We start from the raw sequence: 27,579 nt of genomic DNA, 5'->3' as shown, positions 1-27,579 counted from the left end.
GAGCCCCCCCCCCCGCTGTTTTGTTTTGGCCCCATGTGAGTCGTCCAGTCAGCAGACTCGCCGCCGGCCCACAGCAGTTGCTGGCTTTGCGTCCCCTAAAAATACATCAAAGGGGGCTGCAGCATTGCCGTCAATCCCACCCCGGCTTTTAACCTCAAGCCAACCATGGAGGAGGAGCATGCGTCTGAGGGGGAGAGAAAGTGGGAGAGAGAGAGAGAGAGAGAGAGAGAGAGGGGAGAGAGAGAGGCTGCTTCAGGTTTCAGAAAGGCTCAAGGGCGGCTGACCTGCAGCACACATCGCAATCACTTGGGAGAGGAACAGCAACTTCTGGGACGGAGATGACCCCCACGACTTCCCTATGAAGCAGGAACATCAGGAACGTCGGGAACATCAGGAACATCACTGACCAATGGCACAGCACAAAATGCTCATGTTTTTAACTTCAATATAGTCGCTCAGCAGAAGTCCGAAGAACTTTCATAAAGTCCTCACTTGTAGCCCAAGTCCTCCTCCTCATCCCGATGCTCTTCGCCAAGGGTCCGAGTGGATACAAACATCCGTTGAGGTATACAATGGAAGACGAGGGAGCGAGGAGCCAGAAGAACCCCCAGAAGAACGCTTCCAAGAAGCTGCAACTGCGCTGCAGAGAAGTTTCTGCTGTCACGCTGGCCTTACTTCTGCTTTGCTTTGGAGTTTGCATTGGAGTTCTGGTACGGACCACCACGCTGCTGCAGTCCAGGATTGTACGTCTGGAGCAGCAGCAGATCTCGGCCTGGATGTTCTCCTTGGAGCAGGTGGAGCCTCTCCTTTTGGACAGGCTGGACCAGATCTTGGACAAGGTGAGCTTCTCTCCTGCGTGGTCTACTGCCAAGGTGTACCACTCGCTTTGGGATGATACTCCTCCTTTTGCACCTTGCTGTTTTTTGATGGTGTACTATATGGTGTACTACACAGAGTACTACACGGGGTACTTTATGGTGTACTACACGGTGGACTACATAGTGTACATGGTTTAAAACACATGTACTTCATGGCATACTACATGGTGTATATGGTTTACTACACGGTGTACTTCATGGTGTACTACATGGTGTTCTTCGTGGTGTACTCATGGTGTAGTATGCGGTGTACTACGCTGTGTACTTCATGGTGTACTACACGGTGTACTACATGGTGTACTACACAGTGTACTACACGGTGTACTATACGATGCACTACATGGTGTACATGGTGTACTACACGGTGGACTACATGGTATACTACATGGTGTACATGGTTTACTACATGGTGTACTTCATGGTGTACTACACGATGTATTTCATGGTGTACTACATGGTGTTCTTCGTGGTGTACTCATGGTGTAGTACACGGTGTACTACACTGTGTACTTCATGGTGTACTACACGGTGTACTACATGGTGTACTACACGGTGTACTATACAATGCACTACATGGTAGACATGGTGTACTACACAGTGTACTACATGGTGTACTACATGGTGTACTACACGGTGTACTACATGGTGTACTACACGGTGTTCTTCATGGTGTACTCACGGTGTAGTACATGGTTTACTATACTGTGTAGTCCATGGTGTACTACACGGTGTACTACATGGTGTATTACATGGTGTAGTAAATAGTGTACATGGTGTACCATATGGTGTACTACATGGTGTACATGGTGTACTACATAGTGTACTACATGGTGTACATGGTGTACTACATAGTGTACTACATGGTGTACAGGGTGTACTACATAGTGTACTACATGGTGTACATGGTGTACTACATAGTGTACTACATGGTGTACTACATGGTGTACTACATAGTGTACTACATGGTGTACTACATGGTGTACTACATAGTGTACTACATGGTGTACTACATAGTGTACTACATGGTGTACATGGTGTACTACATAGTGTACTACATGGTGTACTACATGGTGTACTACATAGTTTACTACATGGTGTACAGGGTGTACATGGTGTATATGGAATATGTGTAAGAGGTAAGCCATATGAGGATGAAGGAGTATATACATAAAGAAATAATAATGAGATCTAAGATAGATAATAATAATGCATAATAATAAAAGAATAAAAAAGAAAGATAAATGAATGCATAAAGTAATGGAGGGTCTGATGGAATGAATAAAAGAAAAGAAGAGAGAAAAAGGAAATAAGTTGAAAGTGTTGAAATGTTGGATATGTAAAAAATAAGATCAATTCAAATGAGTAAAAATAGAATTAAAAAAAAAAAGATTATTTAAGAGTAAAAATAAAAAAGATTCTAGGATTCAAGGAATTTTTGAGTGTGTGTGTAGCAGTATCATGAAATATATTGCAGTATTTTCTTGGTAGTATTCCTATGCATGGAGTAAATCATTGTAATTGTACAGTAAAGCTACTGTAGTACTGTAGTACTGTAGTACTGTAGTACGGTACAGTCGATCATTCGGGTCCGTCCCCTTCCTTCACGTCTTTGATGCTCCTCCATTCTCCCTCGCTACTCCACCACTTGCCCTTGTGTGACCTATGACCCCTGCTAAGACCCCTGCTAAGACCCCCGATGTGTTCATGTTGAGTAAAATACTAATATGATGCTCCTCCATTAAAGCACACTTATTTTGAAAATCAAAATATTTTTGAAATATGAAAATATTTTTATCAATGGAATTCAAAACACTCCTAAACTTCATGGGGGGGGCACAATGAATGACTCAACTGATTGGTTCCCAGCCCCTAAACGCCCCCCCCCCCCCCCCCCCCCCCCGTCCCCACTTTTTCATTGACCACTTCCACAACGACACTGTGGAAATATGAAAGAAAATAGACATTTTTTTAAAAGGTTTAATAGGAGACACAGACAAACAAAATAAAAAATGAGGTTGGGAAAAGTTGGGAATAAAGTCCAAATATTCCATATAGAACATTTGGGAAGACCTTTGTAAGTGATAATGTGGCTGTGAAGGAAAACCACCACTGTGGACACCCGGGGCCAAAAGAAGGGGGGTGGGAGTTAAAACTGTGTTGTAGACGATGAAAGAGACGCCCAACCACGGGGTCCGCCATGGCGAGGGTCTCCTTCTTCTCCTTCATGTGCTGGAGACCCCAAAGGCAAGGCAGCAGGCCTGTTTTGTTTATCTCTCCCAGTATACATACTGGTTATTAATGGGACCGAACCAGATGTGGCCTTTCGTAGCTAGTCTAAGACGCTTGGCTGTTACTTTCACACACGGGTGGGGGGGGGGGGGGGGGATCAATCGGGGCGCCGGTCAACCATTGGCTGCCGTTGGAACCACTTCCTTCTTCCAAAAATGGGATTTGCGGCCCCGTTGGCACGCTTTCCCCCTCAGGTGTCCAGAGAAGAAAAGATGAGCGCCCCCTTCAGTCCTGGGTCCCGCCAACAGCATCCTGAGATCATTCATGTCTCGGATGCCAGATGTGGGTCAGGACAGTTGTTTGGACAGACTTTGTAGCACCCAGCTGTTCATCTGTGGCCTCCACATCCTACTGAGGTTCCTCTATTATAGCTGGAACCCATACCCCCCCCCCCCCCCACCCCTGATTTAAGGGGCGCGTGTCCAACTTAGTTAAAGGGGAGGAATAAGTATAGTTTTTAAATCCTGGTAAAGCCCAATTCTCAACACAACAGAAGGGAAACATACAAAATAAGAGCACACAACAGGAAGTAAACAGGAAGTACTGAGTACTTGTTAGTAAATCCAAGCAGACCTGAAGTGGACTAGTTCTTCATTATGGGTTTATCAGTACTCTACCACTTGTCCCCGTGTGACCTTTGCTAAGCCCCCTGATGTGTTCATGTTCAGTAAAATCCAACTACAAGGCCCCCAGAGTGATGCATTCAAAGACCTTGTGATGAAATGTAGTATTGGACACTGTTTACTAGCTGCCAGTCATGGTACTGTAATGTTCATGATACACCACAACAACAGGCTTTTATTGCAGGTTGGAAAGATTTCACAACAAGCCCTAAAAATAATCCTTCAGAAAAACAGGAAGTACACGCAAAAACTCAACTCCCCACCTGCCCCTCACCTCCCTAGGGAATATATTTATAGCGACACATGCTAGCACCAGTTTTATTTATGTCCTAAAGGGCTTGTTTACTCTGGTTATGTCTACTCCATTGGGTCATGGTAGTCTATACGTGACTATAGGGGTGTTATTACATGTATACAGGGCTCTAATGATGGTAAAAACTGTATTAGCAATCCTACTTATACTACTACAGACGAGGTGCATACTTTGAAATCAAAGATTCCCAGATTTTTAAAGACAGGTACTGCAAGTCTTGGCAATTCCCAAATTCTTTGTCTTCTTGGCTGAAGCCGTTTTCCATGAAAGGAGAATTCCTAAGCGTTCCAGCATCCATCTGAAGATTCGGGGCCAGAATTGAAGTATGTGGAAACAGCTTCATTTTCAACTCAATGGTGTGGTCTTCTACTTTCCTGTGGCGGGGTGGAGCGGGGGTGCGGGGGAAGGGGGGCGGGGGGGTCGTGCACATGTGAACACAGACAGTATTTGCACTTCCTCTAAATACCTGCCATATCCTCACCATGAGCACCTTCTTCCGCCTTGTGACCCTTACGCCGGCCCAAACGTGACCCCGCTAACTTTTCCAGTCCGCCACGTCTGCTCCACGCTCGCTGAGCACGGCAAGTGCAGACGCCGGCGAAGAGCTCCAGGCGGCGTTCCGAGGTGAAGAAAAGGGAAAACACAGGCCGGATCCCCACAGACGGACCAGCCGCTAGATTGAGATGCATGACAGCCCTGCGTGGCCCCCACATGGGGGGCCCGCTGGGACTAATGGCGCACGTGCTAATCACAAAGCCGACTCCGACTGCGTAGCTCTGCACTTCATCACCGCACAGTTGGTGATGACATAACGGCCACACATGAACGCACACGTAGGGGCGGGATTTAATGGTGCCGACTGCGAGGCTGGAGCCAAAGCAGGCGTGTTGACTTGTTGTGGATATCGAACGTTGGTCAAGTACAGCGTAAAGTGAAGAAGCCATGAAAGTAGCGTTAGCATCCGTTTGACCTGTCAATGTGGTCCTGTTCTTTTTCTTACCGTAGCCCCTCCCCCAATTCCATGGCTTCCCTCCATCATGGCTTTGTAAAAAAGTATGAATAAATCATCCTGTTTATGGTCAAATATGGCCTAGAATTCATCATATATATATATATATGTACATGTACCTTTCTTTCATTACTATCATAGGTCCTATTACACACTGGTCACTAGGTGGCAGTTACTGTCATGTTGGATGGATGATTGGATGAATGGATGGATGGATGGATGGATAGGTGGATGGATGATTCAATGGATGGAAGGATGGATGGATGATTGGGTGGATGGATGGATGGATGGATGGATGGGTGGGTGGATGGATGGATGGATGGAGGGGTGAGTGGATGGATGATTCAATGGATGGATGGATGGATGGATGATTGGGTGGATGGATGGATGGATGGATGGATGGATGGATGGATGGGTGGGTGGATGGATGGATGGAGGGGTGAGTGGATGGATGATTCAATGGATGGATGGATGGATGGATGGATGATTGGGTGGATGGATGATTCGATCAATGGATGAGTGGATGGATGGACGGATGGATGGGTGGATGGATGAATCGATGGATGGATGATTGGGTGGATGGATGAATCGATGGATGGATGATTGGGTGGATGGATGAATTGATGGATGGATGGATAGGTGGATGGATGATTCAATGGATGGATGGATGGATGGATGATTAGGTGGATGGGTGGGTGGATGGGTGAATGGATGATTCAATGGATGGGTGGATGGATGGAAGGATGATTGGGTGGATGGATGGATGGATGGATGGATGGATGGATGGATGGATGGATGGATGGGTGGATGGATGGGTGAGTGGATGGATGATTCAATGGATGGATGGGTGGATGGGTGGATGGATGGAAAACCTGTATTTCATAGTACTCCAAGTTAAATTTCAAGTACTACAAATCAACCCTTTTTACCACTCCTGGGCAAACTACTGGCTTTGGTCTTTTCCCGGCTTGTACTTTCCTTTTGGCATCTGCAAACCTCCTTTCCAAACATTCCCTTACCTCCAACAAGAACCTTTAGGCTCCCACATATTATTTTAGTTTTCATTTCTAGGAATTGCACTTGGGTGTGAACTTCTCCTTTTATCATCTCCACAAGTGATCAAGTCCGCCTCACGGCCAAATTAGAGTCTAAAATTTTAGACTTTATGACTTTATTGTTGTGATGACCAAACCATGGCCCCGGGCCACTGATGTAACAGGCGGTGCCCAGAAGACTGAGTGCCCCGAGTGCTGGGAATGGCAGCCCCTCCATAATATCCCCTCCGGCACCTGTCGCCAGCCTCTAAACAGTCCGTGCTGGCATTCCTCTGCCAGGAAGCGCCGCCAGTTGGAGCGCCAGCCATACTTTGGAGAATGTACTCGGATGCTTGTGGATGCTGCTCGGGGTCAAATCACAGGCAGGAATTCGTGCACCTAATGGGGTCGAGTATCGCTCTTTGATACCCCGAAATAACGTCGGCGTAGGAGCAGGTTTTGTGTCAAAGAGCTACTGTTTGAGCTGGTCAGGTTCTCGCTGCAGTTTGAGAACCGGGACATTCTGGCCGGCAATGGAATACTCAAAGGATACTGGAAGTTTGGTCAAAGAATTCCAATACATTTAAAGTACTTCCTCTGGACGGATACAACATTTATATTACAAACTAACATTTTAGCTCCTCAGAGGTCACTCAACTCTTTTACTACGCCTATCATGGTATTCTTTTGATAAGAGGTAATCATGTCTGTTCTGTACTAGAAAAATGGACTGTATGAAAATAATATCACTAATTTAAAGTCTTACTGGACAAATACATCAATAAATACAAGATTATAATAAGAATATTTGCTATACAGTGGAACCTGGGTTAGTGTCATTAATCTGTTGGAGGTTAGACTCTAACCAAAACATACTCTAGCCAAATCATTCATTCATTCATTCATTTTCTACCGCTTTTCCTCACGAGGGTCGCGGGGGGTGCTGGAGCCTATCCCAGCTGTCTTCGGGCGAGAGGCGGGGTACACCCTGGACTGGTTGCCAGCCAATCACAGGGCGCATATAGACAAACAACCATTCACACTCACATTCATACCTATGGACAATTTGGAGTGGCCAATTAACCTAGCATGTTTTTGGAACGTGGGAGGAAACCGGAGTACCCGGAGAAAACCCACGCATGCACGGGGAGAACATGCAAACTCCACACAGAGATGGCCGAGGGTGGGAATTGAACCCTGGTCTCCTAGCTGTGAGGTCTGCGCACCACCAGACCGCCGTGCCGCCCCTAACCAAATCAAAATAATGTAAATCCAATGTAACTGTTCCAGAAAGACAAAAACACATTTTTATAGAAGTACATGCAGACAACACTTGGAAAGGCATATAAATGCCAAAGACACGATGTGGTGGCAAGATCACCGAAGCCACCTCGAATTTTTCGCTGATCACCCCCAAAATGGGTGCTGGTACCAAGAAAGTTGCCAGTACCGGCACTTTGATCAAGACGCTGAGAAACACCAGTTCATACCAAAAATAACAAAATAGGATGTTTTCATTGTTCCCCAATACTAATATTTAAAGTATTTGTTCCCATTTATTATTCCTGAAAAAGTCATTCTTAGTGCCGTTCCGAATAACGTATTGGGGTTGGGCTCCACCCCTATTGGAGATTTAGGCTCCACCCCTGTTGGAGACGTAGGGTTTTAAATATTGGCTTTGTTCTTCGCCTTTATTTGATATTCATCAAATGATTCCTGTCTCCTTTCCTCCCATGCAGAAGCTTGCAGAGCGACTTCCCAAGACTCGAGGGGCGAGGGAGGCCCCCTACAGCTGCCTCTGTCCGCCAGGTACGTCTGAAGAACCTCTAAAGAACTACCCTGATGAGATCCCCATCTGGCCCTGACTGCTCGGCTTTTGTTACGGTCAACAGATTGAGGGAGGTTGTTGAAGGGGTCGTGCGGATCCCCTCATTTTCGCTGCAGGGTCGTCAGTGGGGTGGAGTCTAGTATGGTGGGACCTGGGGTTCAATGTCAACACGAACGGGATCCTGCTGCATTTGTTGCTGTGAGAAAAGGAAAATAGGCCAAATTCTTGGGTTTGTCTGCAGTGCTTACCGCTTTTTTTTTGGGGGGGGGGCAGCTGCATTGCAATCGCTCCTCCACATTTCAGCACATATGACGCACATGGCTTCAATAGAAATATATGAAAGGGTATAAATACAATCCCTTTTTCATTTCAACTGTATTGGATTGTACTTCATTCACCAATCCAGTACCATATAAACATAAATTCATATTAATAATGATGATTATTTTGGGATGAATTGGCTCCTCCTGTCATTTAATTAAAAGCAATTCTGATGACAGACTGCTACTTTAAAAAATAATATTTTAATGTTTTCTTGTATATTTCGACGACATTGAAATGATTATTGTTTATTTTTATGATTATATGAGGGCGGCACGGTGGTCTAGGGGTTAGCGCACAGACCTCACAGCTAGGAGACCAGGGTTCAATCCCACCCTCGGGCATCTCTGTGTGGAGTTTGCATGTTCTCCTGCATGCGTGGGTTTTCCTCCCACATTCCAAAAACATGCTAGGTTAATTGGCCACTCCAAATTGTCCATAGGTATGAATGTGAGTGTGAATGGTTGTTTGTCTATGTGGGCCCTGTGATTGGCTGGCGACCAGTCTAGGGTGTACCCCGCCTTACGCCCGAAGACAGCTGGGATAGGCTCCAGGCTCCAGCACCCCCCGCGACCCTCGTGAGGAAAAGCGGTAGAAAATGAATGAATGAATGATTATATGAATATTCCCAAAAAGAAAGCAGCAGGGTTATCATGCATGACGGCTTGGCTAGGACCCACGGCTGACTAAAGAAACTAGAATCCACCCAACTGCTGACACAGACAAATATCTTCTGGGTGTAAAACCACCTGTTTCCTCCAGGTGCTAGTCATTCAGTCATCAGCTAGTGGTGTGTCTGTGGGGGTGTGGGGGTGTGTGTGTGGGGAGGGGGGGTGTCTGTGTATGTTGCACTTACTCCGCATTCACTTATATGAGGTACAACTGGTGCACAAAGATGCACGTTTATGGCTTTTGTGTTACATCGTAGGAACTCGCTGAAGAAAAAGTTCACACTGTAAAAAGTATCGTAGACATTGGCTGAAACAAGAAGTACACAAAGTATTTGTTGGCAGGGCTTCCCCCCGAACGAAGCCCAGGATTGCAAAAGGTGCACACACACAACATAGCCAAGTCATAGAAGGACTGTAATACGGTAATAATGTGTAATAATGATAATTCAGGCACAAATCCTAACAGAAGCACAGTAATCCCTGGTTCATGGGGGTAATTGGTTCCAGACCAGGAAGTCCTTATTTAGAAATGGAATATTATCATAGTTAAAAAACCTGTTTACAACCTTCTAAATGGGCGTTTTAACATAATTAGAGCCCTCCAGAAATAAAATAGCACCCCTAGTCACCTTTACACCGGCATTTCCCATTTACCCAATAATCGGTAGTTCTGGTTCCTCCTGCTGACCCTCCTATTTACCCACAGAAATTACATTCTGCTGTTTTGTATTTGTTTACAAATATTGCATTTCAACATTTTCTTCATAGCTTTTATTCTTATTGTACTTTATTCTCAGATGATAACTTTTCCCAAGATAATTTTCCAAAATTCGCAACCTCATTTTCTGTTTTCTCTCTCATAATATTACCATATTAGAAAATAAACAATAATAATTCAAAATTTCATTGAAAAAAAGTGATTTTTTTCCCCCTCTCGTGAATATCTATTTTGTCATACTACAGTTGTCCCTAGTTTATAGTTTATAAGTTCTTTGGTTCCAGACCTGATCCAGATAAATGAATTTGGGTGACATCGGATTCAATGTGAATAACTGGACACCTCCCCTGGTGGGCGTCCGGGAGGCACCCCAACCAGGGACCCGAGTTTCAGCCTTCTCTCTCAAGGAAAGGCCAGCCACCCTCCAGAGAAAACCCTTTTGGCCGCTTCTGCCCCCAATGTTCAAGCTCATGACCGGAGGTCAGGGAGGGAACGTAGATGGACCCTGAGAGACCCGCCCAACTCAGGCGAATCAATCATTTGGTTTTGTCGCTACCCTGAGTCCGCCTTCAAAGTCCAGTCAGATCCGACTCCTCCAGCTTGTGTCCCACCGGCCGTGGGAACAGAAGGAGGCGTCTGTCCCGACACGTCGGTGCTAATTGGTCTTGCCAAGAGGGTGTGAGTGGTCCAAAATGACACTAAGTGTCCTGTGGTCCACGCCCATTAATGACGTGGTCTGCTTCGGCTTCACAGGAGATTCTATGTTGCCGCAGGTGTGGCGGCCTTTCAACTCCGAGCTCACCAGATGGTCTCACGCTTTTACAGCTTCTGGTCACTTCCTATGTCTCCCAAAGGAGAGAATAGGGGACCCGGGTGGGTGTTGTGGAGGTACTTGATCACCAAATGGGGAAACCCCTGAAAAGGAACACCATCAGACTGACACTTCCGATTGAAGACCGGGGTTCGCCCGGACGGTTTTCCGTGAAAGTCAAAAATGGCTGCCAAAAGTTGGACGGTTTTCCATGGATGAAACCATTCTAAAGGCATACAAATGATGAATGAAAGGGAATTCCCAAGACAATTCCCACCTTCTTGTTTTGCCATGAGCTATTTTTGGACTTCTTCACCTTCCTTCAGGCGACTTTCTTTGGTTCCACGATGGACACTTGAGCTGAGAAACACTATTGAACGGTGCTGTCTTTGAACGCCACCCCCCATTGTAACACGGTTATTCAAATGTTTTGCTATCAGGAAATAGATCTGCAAACTGGGATTGATCGTGATTAATTCAGGAGAAAAAGACGGAAGAGGAGTGCAGAGCGATTATAATCCTGAAGTTGTGATTCCTAGAAAAACTTGTAAGCCTAATGGACGCATGCTTCACATATCATAAACATAAACAACAAAGATAAACAGCTATGGATAGCCAAATAAATAGGTAAAGAGTTAGAGCAGATAGAGCGGCAGACAGACAGATATAGAACCACCTGGCGCTTGCCCATCATCGTAAGTTGGCATGGATGAGATGCTTTCCATTGTTGGCATCGCCCGGTCAGTGAGACGGCAGAACCGTGGTGCTTTGATGCAGACCGGACCCTCAATGAAGAAGCAAGAAAGAGCTAGCTCCAGCGTCAAAACGGATCATGTTCCAAAAACCATGAGCGGTAGTTGGGGAGATAGAACATACAGGTGGGCAGAAGGTCTGGTTGTCATTGAGGGTTTTAGTGGTTCTCCTGAAGATCATGTCCCGGTTGTGGATGATCTGGTTTCAGTTTATCTCGAAAACATTCTCGGCATGGATAGCTCCATTTTCTTCCCTTGTTAACAACCGAAACCCGTTTTTTTTCTCATAAGATAAATTGTCAGCGGTGTTGGTGTTGGAGTGCTGAATGCTTCTCTCCATGTTGGGCCACCTGCTCGGCTTTTTCAGTCTTCCAATACTGCTTCAGAATCCACTCTCTTGCTGACTGCAATTATTTGCCATTAATTAGGAATGCTGTTAGGAATGGGCATCGGGTCTCCAGCATCAATGAGAAGAGCATTCCGATTCTTCTGGGATAGTTCAAATGTTTTCAATTTGGGGGGTAGGCTGGAGCTTATCCCAGCTGTCTTTGGGGGAGAGGAGGGGTCCAACCCAGGTCTCCCTCATCTGTGTGGCCTACATGCTAGCCCCTTGTGTACTATGTTGGCTAGAATGAGTGTAAAGGCGACTATGGGGGTGTGATTTCATGCCTTCACAGCTCTAGAAAAAAAAAATCTTTCCATAACTATGAAAATATTCCATTCTTAAATAAGGACTCGCTCATCATGTATTACTGTAGACGATTTGTCAGTGAAAAGGTACTGCATTTACTATGTACCATATTTCTATTCTCTACTACTACGAGTATTTGACTTTAGTTTGACATTTAGCTGGAGGACGGCTTGGATAACAATCACCATGTGACTGCATGAGTTCAAGTCCGCCTCCTGCGTGTCGCCCCTCGCTCGCGTGCAGGCTAGTGGCTCGCCATCTCATCAGCCCATTAAACGGCCATTATCAGTTGCCCAAGGCAGCGGTGAATTTAGGCTAGCATGGCCTGAGCGTACAAACACATCGTAATCACAGCAATGCGGGGCTTCAGGAATTGCTTGCAGCATCCAATCCCTGCATTTTGTTAGTGAGCGGTTGGTGTGTCCAAAGCTAAGCCTAGCTCTAACCCAAACCAAATGACACATTTGAGTGTCCACTTCTGTCATTTACAGACAGTCAAAGACCAACATCCCATGGTCCAGTTTTGGCAGAGAAAGCCTGACTCATGAGATTTTTCACGAGATTTTCATGAGATTTTTTTAAATGAAATTTTCATGAGATTTTTTAAAATGAGATTTTCATGAGATTTTTTAAGTGAGATTTTCATGAGAATTTCATGAGATTTTTTAAAATGAGATTTTCATGAGATGTTTCATGAGATTTTTTAAAATGAGATTTTCATGAGATGTTTCATGAGATTTTTCATGAGATTTTTTAAAAAGAGATTTTTAAAATGAGATTTCCATGAGATGTTTCATGAGATTTTTTTAAATGAGATTTTTAAAATGAGATTTTCATGAGATTTTTAAAATTAGATTTTCATGAGATTTTCTGTGTTTTGTGCCTCAGCATCACAATGGCCAAGCTCCTCCAAGTGCATCTACATCTACTTAAGCTATGGCTGGTACGCTTGTGAGTGGGGGGGGTATAGTCAAGAGTGGGGGGGGGAGGAGTGCATGCGTGGGGAGTTATTCTGAACGAACAGGAAGTGGGCTTCCACAGTGTACCTGAGGCATGCCATGAAAGGAGAGAAGAGGCAAGTCACCCGATCCCCCCCCCCCCCCCCCCCCCCGTCCCCGCTTCCTGGGAAGCTTGGTGTGATGCATAGCATAGCTCACCTTCCAGCGCAAACAATCTGCACTCACGTATGGCAGCATAAACACGAAGGAAAAGGTCAAAGGTCCAGTTTGGCTCCGGCTTATACTGGACACAATGGAGAACGTTGGTGCAACTTTCCGAAAGATGTCCTCTATAGCGACTCTTCACGTGCGCCGCATGACGGCCTTGTATACAAGAAGCTTCCTCTCATGGAGGCAGCTGACATGAGAGCGTGGAGGTCTCAGGGTCATGGCGCCGGTTATTTAAAGAGTCCCCCAAGTTCACCTTGATGTGTGCTGACAGGAAGAGAGACCAGCAGATCCCCTTTCTTTACTCATGATAAGTTTACAGTGCAGCTGCCAGTGGCGGCCATAATTGGAGCAAAGTGTCAGCCGGACACAAGGATCGGGAAGACGGGATATTGACAGTTGTACCGATGGAGGGGGAGGAAGGTCGTTAAAGAACCATAGACCACTTCCACTAGGCAGTGTGGTTCAGTTCAGGTCGCCCGAATGGGAGTACATTGTCATTGTTGAAAGTTGAGAACTGCTCCTCTGATGGAACCAGATCTGGTGGGTGTGAAGACAAGGGACGAAGCTTGATGATGAAGTTCATTGAATGGTTGGCAGAGAAATGGAGGTTGGATATGGATCATCAAATATGTACGTAAATATATAGTTGGCTTCACACTTCATCAATACTGGACAAACAAGGCAGGCAGTCCAAATCCACCCTGAGACTGGATGATGGAAGGATGAATAGATGGATGGATGCATGGATGGATGGATGGATGGATGGATAGATGGATAGATGGATAGATGGATAGATGGATAGATGGATGAATGGATTATGGATGGATGCATGGATGGATGCATGGATGAATGGATAGATGGATTATGGATGATGCATGGATGGATGAATGGATGGATGGATAAATGGATTGATGGATGGATGGATGGATGGATGGATGGTTGGATGGATGGATGGATGGATGGATGGTTGGATGGATGGGTGGATGCATGGTTGGATGCATGGTTGCTCAGTGGACAGATGAATGGATAAATGATGATGGATCATAGTATTGATGGAAGGATGAATAGATGGATGGGTGGATGGATAGATCGATGAATGTATTATGGATGGATGGATGGATTATGGGTGGATGCATGGATTGATGCATGGATGGATGGATGGATGATGGATTATGGATGGATGCATGGATGGATGCATGGATGGATGAATGGATGGATAAATGGATGGGTGGATGGTTGGATGGATGGGTGGATGCTTGGATGGTTGGATGGTTGGATGGATGGTTGCTCAGTGGACAGATGAATGATGGATGGATGGATAGATGGATGAATGGATTATGGATGGATGCATGGATGGATGGATGGATAAATGGATTGATGGATGGTTGGATGGATGGATGGTTGGATGGATGGGTGGATGCATGGTTGGATGCATGGTTACAAATTTCCCCACTGAGGGACGAATAAAGGCATATCTTAATGGTTGCTCAGTGGACAGATGAATAGATAAATGATGATGGATCATAGTATTGATGGAAGGATGAATAGATGGATGGATGGATGGATGGATTATGGATGGATGCATGGATTGATGCGTGGATGGATGGATGGATGGATGGATGGATGATGGATTATAGATGGATGCATGGATGGATGAATGGATGGATGGTTGGATGGATGATGGATCGATGGATGGATGGTTGCTCAGTGGACAGATGAATGGATAAATTATGATGGATCAGAGTATTGATGGAAGGATGAATAGATGGATGGATGGATGGATGGTTGGATGGATGGTTGGATGGATGGGTGGATGGTTGGATGGATGGATGGTTGGATGGATGATGGATGAATGCATGGTTGGATGCATGGTTGCTCAGTGGACAGATGAATGGATAAATGATGATGGATCATAGTATTGATGGAAGGATGAATAGATGGATGGATAGATGGATAGATCGATGAATGTGTTATGGATGGATGGATGGATTATGGATGGATGCATGGATGGATGCATGGAGGGATGGATGGATGGATGATGGATTATGGATGGATGCATGGATGGATGAATGGATGGATGGACGGTTGGATGGATGGATGGATGGATGGGTGAATGGTTGGATGGATGGGTGGATGTATGGATGTATGGATGGTTGGATGGATGCATGGTTGCTCAGTAGACAGATGAATGGATAATGATGATGGATCATAGTATTGATGGAAGGATGAATAGATGGATGGATGCATGGATGCATGGATGGATGGATGGATGGATACATGGATGGATAGATGGATGAATGGATTATGGATGGATGGATTATGGATGGATGCATGGATGCATGGATGGATGGATTATGGATGGATTATGGATGGATGGATGGATTATGGATGGATGGATTATGGATGGATAGATGGTTGGATGGATGCATGGTTGTTCAGTGGACGGATGAATCGATAAATGATGATGGATCATAGTATGGATGGAAGGATGAATAGATGGATGGACCAATGGATGGATGGATGGATGCAGGCTAAGCCCCCCCCCCCCTCCCACGAAACTACTACATTCTGTCACGCCCTGTGTGGGTTCGTGCGTGACAGTGTGTCTATGTTCTCTGTCTGGGCTTTGGTTTCCGTTTTGAACTCTTATTTTGTATTGGACTTCCTCTTTTGCCTCTTTCGCCTCGTCTGCCTTCGTTGCCATGGTCACCCACACCTGTCCCTAATTTGTCCTCTATTTAGTTCAGGTGTGCCCTTCTCCCTTTGTTGGATCATTGTATTGTTTGTCCGTCAGCTACCTGAGTTGCTTTTCCTACTGCTGCAATTATTGCAAGCAATAAATACTATTTACCTGCTATTGGTCCTGCTCTCTGCATCCTGGGGTCGAACTTTAAAGCGATGAAGCCGAACCGTGACAGAATGATCCAACCAAGTGACGACGACCTCGCGGAGAGCGATTATTGGACCTGGCAGCTCCTCAAGTCCATGGAAGACGAGGAAATGGCGAGACCGCCATGGGAACTGGAGGACATGGTGCGCGGGCCGGACGACACGCTCGTCTCAATGGCGTGGTTGTATCCCGGACCCATCGATGACGCTCCAAATCCTCCGCGACGCCGACGCAAGCCGCGGCGCCACAGAGCGACGCCTAGTTCGCCTTCCCCTCCACGCCAAGTCGAGGTGCACCCGCTCTCATGCCCTGCCGGCTTCGACGAACCCGATGACGATCCCGCGGAGCTCGACGAATGGACCCGGCAGTTCTTCGAGGCGATGGAGCAGGAATGTGCAAGGTACACGCCGGAGGAACTGGATACCATGGTGTGGGGGCCGGACGGCACCCTAGTGCCCATGGCGTCGGTGTTCCCAGTACCCGCTGCACACCCTCCGACGCGGCGGCGTCGCCGACGCACGGCACGTCGCCAAGAGGTGTGTCCGCCCTCTTCCGCCTCGCCATGTCACGCCACGGCACAGCTCAACCCTCTCGCTGTTGCCGAATCCCAGCCCGTCGTGCATTCCCCGACGGCTCCCGCGCCAAGTGGCGAGGCGCCCCGGCTTCCTCCAGTGCCAAAGCCACGCAGCCCCAGGTGTTTCCAAGACCCGGCTCCCGTGCCAAGCTGCGTGGCCTCACAGATTCCTCCAGTTCCCAAGCCACGCAGCCCCAGGGGTTTCCAAGACCCGGCTCCCGTGCCAAGCTGCGTGGCCTCTCAGATTCCTCCAGTTCCCAAGCCACGCAGCCCCTGGGGTTGCCAAGACCCGGCTCCCGTGCCAAGCTGCGTGGCCTCACAGATTCCTCCAGTTCCCAAGCCACGCTGCCCCAGGGGTTTCCAAGACCCGGCTCCCGTGCCAAGCTGCGTGGCCTCACAGAGTCCTCCAGTTCCCAAGCCACGCAGCCCCTGGGGTTTCCAAGACCCGGCTCCCGCGCCAAGCTGCGTGGCCTCACAGATTCCTCCAGTTCCCAAGCCACGCAGCCCCAGGTGTTCCCAAGACCCGGCTCCCGTGCCAAGCTGCGTGGCCTCACAGATTCCTCCAGTTCCCAAGCCACACAGCCCCAGGTGTTCCCAAGACCCGGCTCCCGTGCCAAGCTGCGTGGCCTCACAGATTCCTCCAGTGCCCAAGCCGCGCAGCCCCTGGGGTTCCCAAGACCCGGCTCCCGTGCCAAGCTGCGTGGTGTCCCGGATTCCACCTGTGCCCAAGCCGCGCAGCCCGAGGGGTTCTCAAGACCCGGCTCCCATGCCAAGCTGCGCGGCGTCCCTGATCCCGCCCGTGCCCAAGCCGCGCAGCTTCAAGCCCCAAGAAGTGGCTGTGGCCGGGACCGCTGACCTGGAGGAGCCAGTGACCCTCCTCCAAGCCTCCCACCTCCCTACCCTGGTTTCGGCTCCCTCGGGTGACGGCGTCTGGGATCCGCCTTCGAGAGGGGGGGCTAGTACCACCTGCTGGGCTATGCTGGAAGCACAGCCCAGCCCGCCTATGGAGAGGGGGGATGGAGCCACCTGCAGGGGGAGTGAGGAGGCACAGCCCACTCCACCTGCAAGACGAGGAGCAGGGCTTGCTGGAGCAGATGATGAGGCTCTGGCTTGGACGCCTGCTGCTTCGCCGTCTCCGCGTCAGGGCCGGACGCCTGCTGCTTCGCCGTCTCCGCGTCAGGGCCGGACGCCTGCTTCTTCGCCGTCTCCGCGTCAGGGCCGGACGCCTGCTGCTTCGCCGTCTCCGCGTCAGGGCCGGACGCCTGCTTCTTCGCCGTCTCCGCGTCAGGGCCGGACGCCTGCTTCTTCGCCGTCTCCGCGTCAGGGCCGGACGCCTGCTTCTTCGCCGTCTCCGCGTCAGGGCCGGACGCCTGCTTCTTCGCCGTCGCACCCAGGGCGCCCCCCTGAGGACGCCTACCTTGCGCTTGGTCGAGGGCACCCCCCGGAGGGTGTTTACCGACCTAACCATTCCCTCCATCACGTGGAGGGTTCTTTATTGGCTCCGCCGGGCCTGCCGCCCCGGCCGGCCCCCAGAAGGGTCCCGTCTGCGACCCACCTCCGGTCCCCCCACCACCCATCCCTCTTTGACTGAGAATGGTTTTGGACGTCTGGAATCCGTCCTTGAGGGGGGTGTACTGTCACGCCCTGTGTGGGTTCGTGCGTGACAGTGTGTCTATGTTCTCTGTCTGGGCTTTGGTTTCCGTTTTGAACTCTTATTTTGTATTGGACTTCCTCTTTTGCCTCTTTCGCCTCGTCTGCCTTCGTTGCCATGGTCACCCACACCTGTCCCTAATTTGTCCTCTATTTAGTTCAGGTGTGCCCTTCTCCCTTTGTTGGATCATTGTATTGTTTGTCCGTCAGCTACCTGAGTTGCTTTTCCTACTGCTGCAATTATTGCAAGCAATAAATACTATTTACCTGCTATTGGTCCTGCTCTCTGCATCCTGGGGTCGAACTTTAAAGCGATGAAGCCGAACCGTGACACATTCTTCTTGAAAAGAGGTTGGATGAAAGAAGGCCTGCTTCTTCCCAGTTGGTCTTCTTCTTTCTCTTTGGTGAACTGGCATGTAAATAGAAATGCGATGCGGCTGAACGTGTGAAGCAAATCAGACATTTAACGAGCATTTCCAAGCGGATGCGATCTGGCCGTGCAGCGCAGGCAGCGCAGGCGGCGAAGGATGATGTGAGGAGGCGGGCCGCCGTGGCTTAGCGAGGAAAACACACCATCTGGTTTCCTCATAAAAAATGTTGTAGTGAGCATTCCGCCACCTGATCTCTGGCTGCTGCTATTGCAGCGCTCTTAAACACGACACACCATTAAACTTGTTAGTATCTTGTTTGGAGTGTTCACAGCCAACTGGGGCAGAACCTGTTTTTACAGGCCCACGTGGTCACCGTCTCCACGGGCTTGAATTTGGAGAAATGCAAATGGTTAAAAAAAGAAAGAAAGCCGTTTGGAGAAGATGTGATATAATCCAGCCATGAGTCCAAGGGTGCAAAAATATCCCATTCCCAATCCGTACAGCACAACAGGGATTCTGGTCCAAATGGGAGGTAGCAAAAGTGCCTTGATTTTGCATTCGAAGAGCATGACAGTGAATACCTCCAGATGAAATGAGATGCAATTGAACCTGACCTTCCCCTGGTTCACCTACTTGCCCAAGTCCAATTACCGACCTTATGGGAAAAGTAGTTCCAAATGGAGACCAGCTGTCCTGGCGCACGGGGCTGCAGTCCTGCAAGCTTTCAAACGTACTGACAGGATGCTTGTTGGGTTTAACACAACAGGTCGCCGGGGCCAACTGGAATTCTAGGAAAAGTCAGTTCGGATCTTTGGATCGTGATGGTTGACAATAGATGGTTGCCAAATCATGTGAGCCTGCCTTAAGTGTGACTTGAGATGTTGTTGCTGGGAACTGGTTAGCAATGACCTGCACAGCCACGACGCAGTAGAAAGTGTCGTCCAAATAAGTCCAAAAAAACAGCTTCATTAGCTTCATTAGCCACTCCTTGATATGAAAGTTTAATGTTAGTGCGGCCCGCGCAAGTTTGATATGGATGCTGTATGGTATCATGTACCCAGAAAAAATTATTATTACGTTTGATTCATGTTCATGTTAAAGGTTAAATAACTGTTAATAGTTATCCTCCCTATCCGTGTGGAAGTGGTAAGTTTTTGGCTATTTAAGTTTAAAGGAAATAACTTGAAGGCTACCGTTTAGGTCGCTAGCTCTCTAGTTTGCGAGTTAGCATGTGTCTCAAGACCCTGCAGTTGCGCAATATGTTGTAAATAAAAAGAGTATAAATGTGTAAATCGTGTTTTGTCATGTCTACAGGGCTCTAATAATGCTTTGTTCATTTTAATCTGAAAAAAATCATTTGTCTACCCACCAACTATATGTGGTTTCTTAACTTTTTATTATTTGCCCTTTTATTATTATTATTATTATTATATTTATTTATTACTGATTGATTGATTTTCTTTATTCTTGATTTGTTTATTTATTTTTAATCTTATTTTGTGTAGAAAAATAAAAAGTAAGATATTTGAGAACAGTGGAATGTTTTATCAGAGCTTTTATTGTAGAAAATCGGAACCAAAGCACTGAAAAAGTTTGTATATTTTTCTGTTTTTAATAAATGCGTTTTGTTTTTTTTGGAAAACCTGATGTGGCCCAGCCTTGCCCAGACCCTAGCTCCAGTGGCCCCCAGGTAAATTGAGTTTGAGACTCCTGCTCTAGACTGAGAAGCGGGCCAATAAAAAAACACAAATGGCCCCAGCGACACATTTTGGACACCTCTGTTGTATCACCGCACCGTCTGGTTGACCAAAGCAGCATCACATGGGACGTCGTAGTGACCAGGCTTCAGTCTTCAAAAGTGTCCAATAGCACCAGGAAGCGTGGCGGGATTTGTCGCTAGTTTGGTCTGGAGAACCACAGTTTCCATAATGCTTCGGTGCGGAACCCAGAAGGAGTGAATTTCCGAAATATTGCCGTGATTGTGCTTTGATCTGACAAATAAATAAAAGGTTTGATGAATGTAGAATTGCTACACAAGAACACCACTGATGCTAAGGACACACAGTGCAGGTTGGCTTGCAAGGTTTATAGCGTGTCCAAATGACTTGATGTGCCTCATGCACTGCCACGCCCATATTGTGTATTATCCTTCATGGTAGCACCAGTCCAGGGTGTCCAGCTGGGATAGGCTCCAGCATACCCCCCATGATAAGCGGCATAGAAAACGGGTGGACGGCATCGACAGTAGTCAGTAGCCAGTAGCGTACACCGAATGTTTGCGTGTTTAGAGGAAACGGTGCCTTGCTCATCTGTACGTGGTCACCAGGGCCTGGAGTACCGGAGACGAGACCTGGTCTGTGAGACCAGTGTTGCCGCGCTCCAGACATCCTGCGGCTATCGAAGCAATTTAGCAAACCCACAGGGAGCCCCCGCTTATGTTCACAGACCTGGGCCCCCAGCCAAAACCAGCACATTCTACTGCAGTTTTTGGAATAATGACTTTTGATACAGTATATCCCCCCCTTCTGCTGGCTGCGGGGGGGTAGTAACGGTAGTTTAAATTGCAGTAGCTGATTTGCAGAAGGTCAAGTATCGCCTCCAAAGTTCAGACGTCATTAAGGGCCCTTGAAGGAGTCCCATTGAGGACAGGACCGCATCTCAAAACGGGTCTCAAATCTTCACGACTTCCTCAGGTTTGATGATCTTTTCAAACCTTGTGGTTTTTCCAGACATGTTCTTCCTCATGGAGGTCCACTTCTGTTGCTAGCTTGCCGTCGGCCTCATGGATAAATAACGGCACGTTGGGGCTCACTGTTTATTTGTCTAGCGGAGTGTTTTGGACTTTTTCCTTTCAGCTGGAAAAGTTGTATTTGTCGGGATCCTCACAAGCTTTGCTCCGTTTGGCGATTGATCAACTACGGACAGTCGAAGATTGTGGTGTCTTTATTTCTTAAAAGGAAAATTGGAAGCTCAAAAATGAAAGAAAACAAAAGTGGAAAAGTCAGCATGGCCTCGCTTTTTGGATCGTCATCAGACACACGGGCTCATCTTTGAAATGGGCGCACATTCGGAGCCAAGATGCAGACACGATACTTAACGTGATGGTTGCGTAACTGGACTGGGTTGGGCCATCTGCCCTGGATGACAGTCAGAATACGAAGACTACGGTCCACCTGGAAAAATGGCTTCCTCTGCAGAAAGCTCTGTGCTTTAGTCCTTCTCTGCCCACCTTTGACCCCAACCCTGAGGAGGAAAACGTTTATTTGTTTGTCAATAGGTTTGGACTTCAGACACAGCTAGCGTATTGATGACAGACTTATAATGACAGGCTTATGGATGGAATAAAAAGTTGACTTTGTGCTATTTATAGCCGTGCTTTGGGGGGGGGGGGGGGTGACATGTAGGGGGGGGGGGGGGGGTGACATGCGTCGGTCCCATTGGAACGGAAGATCTGTAGATGCCAGCTGGAGGAGCACTCTTTGCGTTTCTCTTTGTCAAGCACCGATGTCCAAATGAAAGGACGCTAGCGCCACTTTCACATTTTTTTCCTGTATATTTCAACAAAGAACTGAAGTTGGATCTCAGCTGTGCCATATATTTGAAAAAAAAAAACCCCAAAAAAACAGTATGACCCCCCGCCCATTTTGCAGTTAGTTATTTGTAATTTACCAAAATGATAATTCTTCTTAAATAACCTTCATAGAAAATGTTCTTTTAGTATTATGACTTCATTCCCACAATATTTGGATTTTTCTACAACCCCATTAAAAAAAAAACAACAAAAAAAAACAAACAAAAAAAAACGTTGGTTTTAGTTCTGTTTCTCGTAATACTACAACTTTTAATACGGCGCCGTGCAGTCCTTTATGCAACCAAAATGGCATTTTTTCCCCCATAATATTGCAACTTTATTCTTGTAAAATCTTTATTTTCTTTATGTTTTATAAATGACAGCTGTTTTTTTTTTATTTCTGTTTTTTTGTTTGTTTTTTTAAAATTTAGAAATTTACGGTTCCTTGTCATTCTCATTTTATTCCCGTAATATTTGGAAATTATAACATTGTAACTTTTTTTTCCAAAAGTTGCAATGTTGTTTCGTTTATCTTTCATACCATTACCACCTTTAAAAACGTCATATTTTCCCCTCATCATATTACAGTATTATTGTCATGAAACATTTTTTTGCATTTTTTTTTGCAACATCTGAATATCTCCACTTTATTCTTGGACAATTTTTGTAACTGATGTTTATTTTTTGGTTTTCTTCTTTCGGAAATGAATGTCAAAACGTCAAAACCGATGTGGGTGAAGATCTGGACATAAAGATAATAGGAGACCACAGTTCAATTCCACCCTCAGACATCTCTGTGTGGAGTTTGCATGTTCTCTGGACCGGTCACTGTTCTGGGTACTTTGTCCTGGAGCACAATTCCAAAGCAGTACTAAGTAGTACATAATACTACATACTGATGACGTCTACTGTTGGTCGTGTGACAAAAAGGGATGGTCTCCTAATGACTAGTTCAGGACAAAGGTCAAACCTGGAGCTGGCTCACCCTTTAGTGTGTGTGTGTGGGGGGGTCAAAACAGACGAGTGGTGTCCTGTTGAATGGGGGGGGGGGGGCAGTTGGTTTGGTCATCTACTGTTAAGCAGCCATTTGATGTTGTTGACATAAATGGTGTTATTTATGGTGCGGGGGGGGGGGGGGGGCACTGACGCGGGAAAGGTGACAGCCACCCCCCCATAGCCCAACGTGTGTTTAAGTGGTTTGGCGTCCCGTTTGCCCAAAGAAAGTTGACAGTACTGCATGCTGTTTTTATAGCATGCTTGAAATTCACACGGGTGGGGGTGGGGGGGGGTGCCCACTGCAACCACAGTGTGAAGAACATGAGGTGGTGGGGGGGGGGGGTGAGGGTTACTTCACATTCATTTTCCCTGTTTGCTGCTTTCAATCACAGTGATTTCAGTGGTTTTTTTAAGTTTGAACTTAAACATCATTTAAGACAGGGGTAGGCAACCTAGGGCACAGGGGCCTATTGTGGCTCCTTTGATGGCCGCATCGGGCTCGCATTCTTAACATGATTCAATTTACAGTATTTGATGTTTTTGCTGACATTTTAGAACCCTGTGGCCAATCGAGCAATTCGGCTAATTTATGGCTACGTCCCAAGATGGCGACATCTTTACTTCATAACTACGACCACTTGTTGAAATACAAGAGTCCTTCTTTGGCAGGAGCCAATCACAAGCTTGTGTTCCCTCGGGGAATTGATGGAAGGATGGACAGGAAGTGACTGTACGCTGTAAACTGGATGACACTTGGAAAATCCAAAGCTGTGGAGCGCAGCCCCAGGATAGCCAAGTGTTGGGGAAAGAACCCCCCCCCCCCCCCCCCCCCCCTCTGTCATCGTGTACATAGTTTGGTCCCGCAGCTTAGCTTCATGTTCAGCGGCTCAACGTTCCACCGCCACGTTCCACTGCTTGTTTCTCTATTGGGAAGAGGCAGGAAGGAAGGAACCTACACCGCCTTTTCTCTGCTGGAGAGACCGTGGGTGGAGATGAGATTATCATCTCATCATCAGCTCATTTCATGACTTTAGCTCCACTTTAGCTCCACTTTAGCTCCACTTTAGCTCCACTTTAGCTCCACTTTAGCTCCACTTTGGTTCACTTTAGCTCGACTTTAGTTCAACTTTAGCTCCACTTTAGCTCCACTTTAGTTCCACTTTAGGTCCACTTAAGCTCCACTTTAGCTCCACTTTGGTCCACTTTAGCTCTACTTTAGCTCCACTTTAGGTCCACTTTAGGTCCACTTTAGCTCCACTTTAGTGAAACTTTAGGTCCACTTTAGCTCCACTTTAGTTCCACTTTAGATCCACTTCAAGTCCACTTTAGCTCCACTTTAGTTCCACTTTAGCTCCACTTTAGTGAAACTTTAGGTCCACTTTAGCTCCACTTTAGTTCCACTTTAGATCCACTTCAAGTCCACTTTAGCTCCACTTTAGTTCCACTTTAGCTCCACTTTAGTTCCACTTTAGTTCCACTTTAGCTCCACTTTAGTTCCACTTTAGCTCCACTTTAAGCTCCACTTTAGCTCCACTTTAGCTCCACTTTAGGTCCACTTCAAGTCCACTTTAGCTCCAATTTAGCTCCACTTTAGTTCCACTTTAGATCCACTTTAGCTCCACTTTAGTTCCACTTTAGTTCCACTTTAGCTCTACTTTAGTTCCACTTTAGTTCCACTTTAGCTCCACTTTAGCTCCACTTTAGATCCACTTTAGCTCCACTTTAGCTCCACTTTAGTTCAACTTTAGCTCCACTTTAGCTCCACTTTAGCTCCACTTTAGCTCCACTTTAGCTCCACTTTGGCTCCACTTTAGCTCCACTTTAGCTCCACTTTAGCTCCACTTTAGCTCCACTTTAGCTCTGGCGACTGAGACACTTTTTATCATAATAATATAAAATAGACTTTTTGCTGATTAGATTAGAACAATTTTCTATTATTTTATTTGTCTTTATTCTTATTACTGCTGATTTGTCCATTTTTGCCGTTGTTGGATTTAATAATAATAAATAGAATATTCATTTCTTTGAACGTTTGGTGCCGATGAAGGAGAACAACGTGAATCCTTCAAGTGTATTTGAATGGTCTGATGAAGACGACGGTCCTTTCATTTCATTCACCGTTGGCCTGCACGTTGTGTGAGCACCAGGTATCATGTACTCATCTGGAGACGAGCTGTCCGTCAACATCAACCATTAAGCATATTAAATGCAAACCCTCAACGAGGTTTCCAGACGCCTGAGGCTCTTTTTGCAGGGTCCATATTGGCGGCTAAGCAGAGTGCAGCCGCAGATGTCCTGTGGAGATATGAAGCAAATAGAGGAAGGTCGATCACGTCAGATCAGACGCCACTTGACGTAGTAACCAAAGTAGTAACCAAAAGTAGCGTTGAGGAAAAAGGCAGACTAACAAATGGCCGCTGATATTCCACAACATTTTAGCCCTCCGTGTTGTTATCAGTTTGCTTTTGGGAGGGGTTCAAGACCGGGTGAAGACGTGGAAGTCAAAAAGGGGTCGCTGGTGTTGAGATGAAGAAATATGAGAAAATCTTGTCAGTCATAACTCTGCCAAGCTTCCCAAAAGGACATTTTTGTGGCGAGGCCTGGTTTCCTCATTTCGGGGCCGCTCCAAATGAAAGCTGACTCCGTTTGTGTGATTGAGCTTTCATTTTGTTTGTCTTTGCTGCGGACCCACCATCCTTCATCGGGCCGTCCTGATCGCTTCCAGGAGACCGCAGGAATCCCAGCGCTCCTCTTTGTGGCTCAAATACTCCCATGATGGCATGATCATGATGGCACCATGATGGCACCATGATGGCACCATGATGGCACCATGATGGCACCATGATGGCACCATGATGGCACCATGATGGCACCATGATGGCACCATAGTACCATCTGAACTCAGTCGCTGAAGGTGTCCAAGCGTCTCTACCCGGAATGTTTTACAGATCTTTTCCTAGAATGTATGGGGGGGACCAATCCATTCAAGATTCGACTATCAAAAACTGATGTGGATTGGGATGGTATAAAATGTCACATGATCACAATTGCTGATGACCTGATTTCCCTTTAGGGTGACCACAGGGTCATTTGGCTGCTCTCTGGCTTTCTTGGTATAGGAGCCCCCAAAAAGCTGTTCCCACCTCAGGATGGGTCGTTGGCTCAAACCAGCCCCCCCTGAGTTAAGCCATTTGGTTGGCCTGGGGGCATTCTAAGGAGGGGCGCTTCGCCCTGGGCATTCTAGCCCTCACGACCCGACCTCGGGTAAGCGTGAGAAGATGGATGGGTGGTTGTCAATCTAACTTGACGTATAAAGTTACGGTCGGTGCTCGGAATGCTGATGACGCAGTTCCATTATCCAAAACTAAAGGTGGACAACTAAACTAAAACGGGCTTCCTGTGTGTGGGCAACAGCAGGAAATGGAGCGGGAAAGAGGGGGGGGATGGGGTACCAGTGTCCCAGAACGGGATCATCCTTATAAGAGCCCCGCCTGACACTTGCCATGTCCTTCAGGGACCTGGATGCCACGCTATAAAAAATAGCACTCGTCCCGTGTCACATTACAAGGCGGGTCCAACTGTTGGGACTCAAGTCTCGCCGACCTCCTGGCCCCCGAGGGCCACACATCTGTCTCTGTCAAAGTCCAACTATGGATGAGAACGGGGGTGGGGCTCACATTGGGATCCTGCTCACTCTGAATGTGCAGCTCAACATAAATAATCAAATGATTGTTTGTTTGGGGCGGGGGGTGATGGTGGGGGGGTCTCGCCGGCTGACTAATGTCAGTGATGACAGCCCCCGTTGGAAGCCTGGCCATATGACATTCAAGTGTGTCCAAGTATGCGAGGCAAGCACAGCATTGTCCCAACTATTTTGTATTGATATGGGAGGTCTAGACGCTGCAGACACTCGGGACCTGCAACTCCAAAAAATGCTTCTGTTGTTTATTGGTTGTACTTCTGTACTTCATTAAGGATCCCTTTCATGGAGGACATTGGTCTCTTACTGACACCTTAGGGGGCGGGGGGTAAAAAGTCCAACCATTTGGCGTCGAGTCATGTCTTTTCAAAGCCTCGTGGTGCTGACATTGATGAATGGGAGTTCGAAGTTTGGATTGGTGTACATTCTTCTTCCTTCAAAATAAAAGTTCCTTCAAAATAAGCACAGGAGATAAACGAATGAAGAAAAAAACTGCAAGAGTGATGTATTTATTTAGCCTGCGCTAGCCTACGCACCTCAAAAGAGGAGCTGGTACTTTCTTGCCCACAGAAGATGACTTAGTCTGGGGTTAATATTGAACAAACTTCAGATTCTGACATTTTGGCCCCTGATGCTAAACAACGCTGCCTTTTATTGAGTTCTGACTGGAAGACTTACATGTCAACTATTTCCTACTTCTACTTCTACTACTACTACTAC

The 27,579-nt window shown here is 46.9% G+C and overlaps 1 protein-coding gene across 1 annotated transcript in view; it reads left to right on the top strand.

Moving 5' to 3' along the window:
- The first annotated feature begins 268 nt into the window (after positions 1 to 268).
- Positions 269 to 27,579, top strand: part of LOC131132032 (collagen alpha-1(XXIII) chain-like) — a 42,670-nt gene continuing 15,359 nt past the window's right edge. Inside the window, exons 1-2 of the mRNA XM_058077188.1 lie at positions 269 to 839; positions 7,886 to 7,955. Of these exons, the coding sequence (XP_057933171.1) occupies positions 522 to 839; positions 7,886 to 7,955 (388 nt within the window). The 5' untranslated portion in view covers positions 269 to 521. The remainder of the gene's footprint in view (positions 840 to 7,885; positions 7,956 to 27,579) is intronic.

This window comes from Doryrhamphus excisus, chromosome 7 (genome assembly GCF_030265055.1).
Source record: "Doryrhamphus excisus isolate RoL2022-K1 chromosome 7, RoL_Dexc_1.0, whole genome shotgun sequence".
NCBI classification, from domain to species: Eukaryota; Metazoa; Chordata; class Actinopteri; order Syngnathiformes; family Syngnathidae; genus Doryrhamphus; species Doryrhamphus excisus.
The sequence above is the reverse complement of the archived record's forward strand: the minus strand, read 5'-3'. Positions and strand labels throughout refer to the sequence as shown.